The sequence below is a fragment of the Bacillus rossius genome, chromosome 1, assembly GCF_032445375.1.
Source record: "Bacillus rossius redtenbacheri isolate Brsri chromosome 1, Brsri_v3, whole genome shotgun sequence".
Taxonomy (NCBI): Eukaryota; Metazoa; Arthropoda; class Insecta; order Phasmatodea; family Bacillidae; genus Bacillus; species Bacillus rossius.
In genome coordinates, this window is record NC_086330.1 from 83,553,318 (window position 1) to 83,559,756 (window position 6,439).

Sequence of the window (6,439 nt, forward strand, 5' to 3'; positions counted from 1 at the left end):
TATTTTGTTTGGAGTGCTCACTTAACGACAGACGACTTATACACGGAAAAAAGATGTAGTGGTAATCCTTGTATAAAAATGTAGCTTACCTGATTTAATGTGAGTGCTATCCGCTGCAGCAGGCTTCTTGAACCGTACGGTCTTGTCCAGCCATTCGTTGCGAGCAGTATTAAATTTTTCTTCGTTTCTGCAGTGTTGTTTCCATTTTTTTCTAACACGCGAACATATTCTTGAGACCGAATGCCTGACAATTACATTCTTGTCGCTCAAGTCAAGTTTATTTTCAACATGTTCACACACATGTAAATACCGAAGGTTCCAAGTATCGTTTTTTCTTTTTCATGAGAAGATTGTATATCTCGCGGTGCGTGAATGTGACCGACATAACTGTGAAGATGCGTTCACTGCATGCAAGACACACGCGTTGACTAACTCCCAATAACAACTGGCAGCAACCCTGCTCTATCTAGAAACATGCTTACGTAGGTCAAATCTCCCCCAGTCCTTGGTCAAACCTCCCAGTCCGTCCGGCCACTGGCTTCCCTGCCTGGGGCCGCGCTCAGAGACGCACACGTTATCACTCAGACCCACTTTACTGCTAAAGTAGCAAGAGGTAGCACGTAATTTTTGTGTATGTTATAAAGAAATGTTTTCTGAATATTTAAATAGCAAAATTAAAGTGGGGACTAGTGGGGCAAATTTTGTAAGTCTAAGAACGTACGAATATATATGCCGAACTCAACGTCTCACACATAAAAATTAATTATAAAATGATTTATATAAATTTCTTAGTGTTTTTCGGTCTCACCTAGATCAGGACAGTATGTTGTTTAATACCCATACTATTTCCTTGCAGTTTTATACCGCTAACGAAGATGGGATTATCCTACTTTTGTGACGTTAGGATAGCCAAAATATGGAATCCGTATAAACGAGATACTTTGCAGGCTTCTCACAAGAAAGCAGTTGGAACAAATGGTCCATTTCCGGTGGTTTTAGATGCTCTGGACATTACCTAACACTAAAACATATAAATTATAGTAAATGTTTAATTTAAACTTTTTAGGTTTTGTCCAGGGATATCAGTCATTTGCCCCACTGTGGGCCGGTGACGTGCCTCTCCGCCTGCCTCCCGAGCGCTCTATCGCCCGCTTATGCCAACCGCACGGCTCGAATACAACGCGTCGAAACCAACGGATGTTTGAAGCAACGAATACTTTAGTATTGATTATAAAATTGTCACTACTTATCAAAATTATTACGTTTAAAATCGTATTTGATGCTATGCAAACATAAAATTATTTCAAGTGCTTCAACCTTGCATTTCTTTTAGGGTAGAACAAAATCAGAAATTTTGTTCATTACATTTTATGCAATTAACAATTTATTTTATCCATAGCTCTGTATTTTTGCGATCAAAAATATTACTTTGATTATTCAGGAAACCTTATTTTCAGTGTGAAATTATTTACGAAAATAAATAATCAAATCTAGTAGCTACACCATCAGTAGTTTGAAAAATAAAGGTCAAAAATTATAGGTTAGTATACCTAGTGGCAGATACAAGAATTTTTTTCAATCCGTGATTATGTAACAAAATTAAATGCAGATGGTATTTAGTATCCTTCATACACGGTGTTTTTTCATAGTACCTACATTATTTATGTTATTGTACAAAGCATTAAACTCATATACCAAAATCTTATTTATATACCTTGCAAATGAACTGACGAAAAATACTTCATCTAATATAGGCGCCTATGCAAGTCTCATAAAATTACACATACAGTAGTGGACGAAGAAGCTCGTGAAGAGGTGAATTGTGTTCAGAAACTTATGTCTTATGAACTTTTAGCTTGAAAACATCATTTTTGCTTTATACAGTGTCGGTTACAATCAGAGATTAGGGAAATATACAGATTGAGTATAAGGTCCGATACATGAAGAGGGGGGTGAAGCCAAAATAGGAAGGGCATTTCAGTGTACTAAACGTACAAATTAGGCGGCCGTTTGTTTACAAATAGGTAGGTATATTAGCTGTAGCCACCTCTATTGGAGAAAAATGTCAACTCACATCATAACTTTTGTATTATGAAGATTCTTTTCGGGCATTTAACATAATAATATAAACATATTGACCACTAATATTTTGACCTAATTTATTTCCAACAGCTTAACTATGGTCGTAAATAAAAGCAGGCTGCAACAGCTAATACAAAAATAAACACGTCTGCCCTACTGGTATGTGAAAATCAGAAGAGAAAAATTAGGGGGGCAAATGGCTTCACATCTTATGACTAATGCTCCATCTATATCATTTCTTAGTAGGGTGGGTGCACCCATTGTGGAATACGTTCCCAATGTGAAATACTGAGATTAAAAATAGAACATTTGAGTACCATCTAGCGAAACTGCTGGAAACTAATGCCTCTTGAACTAACGAACCTGCCGCTAGAGCACCAGTCACTTACCGTCAACACAGAAAGTCACGCGAGTGTAAGAGTGTTTCGTCTAGGGATGGGAAATATAGTTCTTTGGAAAGAACTAGTTCGTTCGGAACCAGTCACTTCAAAGACTAGTTCTTTAGGAACCGTTCTATTGAACTACATCGGTCGCGGACTGTATCGCGGTTTCCAATGTTTAAACAAAATATCTATTGCTCCAGGGAGTAATAGTATAAGTCAAAAACTTCTATTTTTCAGGAGAGAGGTATAAAGATTTTAAATTAGTGACAATATCAAATTTCCATTATTTTAAATAAACCAAATGGCTACATATGCTTAGTAAATGATTTATTAGCATTTTACAACAACAATATTTCTTTCTTTATTGCTAAAGATTAAATAAATGACATGTACTGTTAGGGCCCATCATTTACATGACTTATACTGGTGAGAACACTGCAGGTTTAAAGACATGTACTCTTAAGACCATTAATTACATGACTTATACTGGTGAGAATATTGCAGGTTTTCTTAAATTAGATGACACTTTTTGCTAAGAAAATGATTAATTGACAACATTCGTATACTTATTACAAAAACCTTTGGAAGGTAAAGCTCCGGAAAGTGCAAAAATATTCATTCATTGAATTCCTCTATATCAGGAAGTACATCTCTTGCATCCACAGTAGTTTTCAAGTTTAAATAAAAGCTGTGAAAAACTGTGTCTATCAATGGCAACAGCTCCAAGAGATCCTTCTTTTTCTCTTTGGAAATGGCAAGTGTGGAGTTATAACATTTCTTTGGATGTAACAGCTCATCTGGACTGCGGTTCCGTCGTTTTAAACAAATTTCTCTGAAAGGTGCGTCTTCATCAAGTGTGTTCTTAAATTGAATCACTCGTCGTTCTTGAGTGTATCTGAGCCATCTCATCTCAGTCCACTTGAAGGGTTCTCCTGAACTATCCTTCTTTCTAAGAAAGAGACTAGTTTTGTACAGCTCAGCAAAATTGAGGAAGTCCTGATGATTAAGTTCTACAACTTCAAATTTGTTTTTCCTTCCAACAGTTCTGACAAGCTGGTACCAGTCATGGGGGTGTGACACAGTGAAGCGCAGTTTTTTCTTCTGCTTTTCTATAAGTGCATGGTCTGTGTCACATTCCATATGACTATGCCCACTCACCATAAATTTATGGTCCACCAACTGAAGATTACATTTCTGTTGCATCAAATACAGAAACATTGCTGCTACATGCGAGTTACGGTTCTGGCCGCCACATTTATCTGAATATAAAATAATGTGCGTTACATCTTCAGGTAACTCAGAAAGCTCTCTCAATACACATGTGGCAACTTGATTTGCTCCACGAGCACCTTCGCCTTCATGCCACATATAACAACGAACAGATGGTTTACTAGTTTCGTGCATAGTTAAATTATACGTCCAGAGCTGTCTTTTGTAAAAAGACACAGACGACTGAACAAAAGGTGTGGGCAAACATTGTTGTAAGTCGAACGTAAAACACCTTTTGCTAGGATCATCTTTAGCAGTTTTCTTGTCGAGATCTTTCTGTAGGTATGCTTTATCAGCTTCTGCATGATGCACAGATATTTCCTGTTTTATATCTTCTTCTTCTGCACCACTCGCTAGCTTCACTTTCATTTGTAATGTGTCACACCTATGACAAGTGTCTACTTTTGGTGCTTTAAAGGCTAGTCCCAAGGACTTAAACTCCCTAGTATATACAGTACGCCCCACAGGATTAGAAGTTGATTCTTTGTAAAATGAGAACATAGTATTCAAATCCAGAAAAGAAGGAAGATACTTCTTGTTGTTTGTTCTTCGCGTGTAATGAGATTCGTAAGAAGGGAATGATTGTATATGCCTTCGAACCTCATCCAGTCGTTCATCAGAAATTGCATTACCAGGTGATGTTTTTCCCCTGTTGTCCTGCTGTGTGATACCAGATGTAGAGGTACTTCTGTTGGTGATTGCAAGAGTTACAAACATTTGTGTCTCATCTAATGTGTTCATAAAACATCCCCTACAAACTTTTTCTCTTTTCCCATTTATCTTAAAATGAAACGTATGTGTAACCATTCTAAATTTCTCTTTATCAGGATTGTAAGCTCTTTTTCTTGATGTTTTGGTTTCCATAGTATCAACAAGGCTGGCAACATATGCTACTCTCCTGTCTCTACTACCAAGAGACCAATATTCTTTAAAAATACTTTCTCTTATGTCTTCAGGAAGTCTCTTTCTACATTCTGCTCGACAGTCTCTAAGAGGTTTCATTACTCTAGCTTTGACAACTTTACCGCTTAAAGTTGTGTATGACACCCCTCTGTTACGGTTTACACACTTTTCTCTTTTTCTTGCTCTTGAAAACCTACATTTTTTCACTTCAGCTTCAATTGTTTGTGTATTGTCTTCTTTTTCTCCGAGACCAGCCTTCCTCTGGCGAGGAACATTAACGGAAACATCATCTTCACTTGAGCTTTTCTCTTCTATCGGTTCATAATCTGGATCAATTTCTCCATTATCAATATTTACTTCTGCAATGTCTTCAGTAACCATTGGATGGAGCACTGTCAAACTTCCATCTCCATTATTACCTATAAGTAAAACAATTATTTTAGCTACAAGCACACAATAATGCCAATGACTTTTAAAAGAATGATTAGTTTTGTATCAACTCTCTTACCTGCCCATGTGTTCCGCGTATTTTCAAGGCCTCTGTCCTCATCAACAACATCATAGGAAAATTCACTCTGTTCATAATGTGGTTCATTTTCTTTATTTCTGTTATTTGCATCTGCAATGTCTTCAATAACCATTGGTTGGAGCACTGTCAAACTTCCATCTTCATTATTACCTACACATAAAAATAATGACGTAAGTATAACCACACAATAAAGCCAAAGACTACAATATAATAATAGTTTTACATCTACGCTTACATGCCAACTCATACTATGTAACTTACTTGCAAGGCCTGTGTCCTCAACAACAACTTCAAATAAAACTTCATCAAGTTCCCAATTGTATGATGAGGTGTTTGGTAGCTGTGTGCCATCAACATTAACGAGTTGTTCTTCAGTCACATTAGAAATTTCTTCATCCATACCATTCGAAATTGTGTTCCTAGTATCTTGAACAAAGACATGATCGTCCTCGTTTGTTTTTCTTTCTGCAATAAATAAACAAATAAAATATGGGCACTATCATAACATGAGAATAACTGCACTATAAAAGCAACATAACTTTTGTCCTTACCTGACCAGTATTCCGCGATATTCACAGTTCCTTTCTCATCTATATCGTCCCTAACCTCAATTCGGTCGTTTGTTACAACAGGTATGTCTTTCACATTTTCAATCACATCTGAAATAAAATAAAAGACAAAAGTAATAATGCAAAAGATTTTACTGCAGTTACAGACATAAATGGAGTACCACACTAAATTTAATTAGCACTTACCTGCATTTAAACTGGAGGTATTCTCTTTAGCTATTTTCGTTTTTACAAGTTCAACAAGTTTTTTTCCTCTGCTATACATTATTTCTCCTACACACTATACATTATAATGTAAAAATCAGAGGAATAGTGAAAAATAACGCAGAATCTTCTACTATTGTTATAACTTTATAAGTTAAATTCTAACCACAACCAACAGCTGGGAGAAGTTGTTCCCAATAGTACCTATAAGTCAGTAAACAAGCAACAGTACCAACATAATTTTGACTTGGGTGTAACAGTATAAGTTGACTTGTACTCTTACACCCAACATAATTTTGACTTGGGTGTAACAGTATAAGTTGACTTGTACTCTTACACCCAACATAATGAACTTTATTTCTCTTGGACTGTTAGGTTCAAATCGTTATTACACTGGAAACAAAGTACAGTAGAGACTTATACTCTTAGACACACATAGTCGGCTACTTAAAAAATACTAATATCCGAAAAAAAAAAATTCAATATTTTGACTTATACTC

At 36.2% G+C, this 6,439-nt stretch overlaps 1 protein-coding gene across 1 annotated transcript; it reads right to left on the reverse strand.

Moving 5' to 3' along the window:
- Positions 1-509: 509 nt before the first annotated feature.
- On the reverse strand, positions 510-6,132 carry LOC134531022 (uncharacterized). Its single transcript, XM_063366537.1, has 3 exons — positions 5,718-6,132; positions 3,704-5,631; positions 510-547 (listed from the first exon to the last, which is right to left on the reverse strand). Exons 2-3 carry the CDS (start codon positions 5,016-5,018, stop codon positions 510-512), a joined length of 1,353 nt encoding a protein of 450 aa, XP_063222607.1. The 5' UTR covers positions 5,019-5,631; positions 5,718-6,132.
- Positions 6,133-6,439: the final 307 nt, after the last annotated feature.

Coding starts and splice junctions, on each gene's coding strand:
- LOC134531022 (XM_063366537.1), bottom strand. CDS start 5,018: ATGGTTACTGAAGACATTGCAGAAGTAAATATTGATAATGGAGAAATT. Junction 548..3,703: donor TAAATGTGGCGGCCAGAACC/GTAACTCGCATG, acceptor GCGCGGCCCCAG/GCAGGGAAGCCAGTGGCCGG.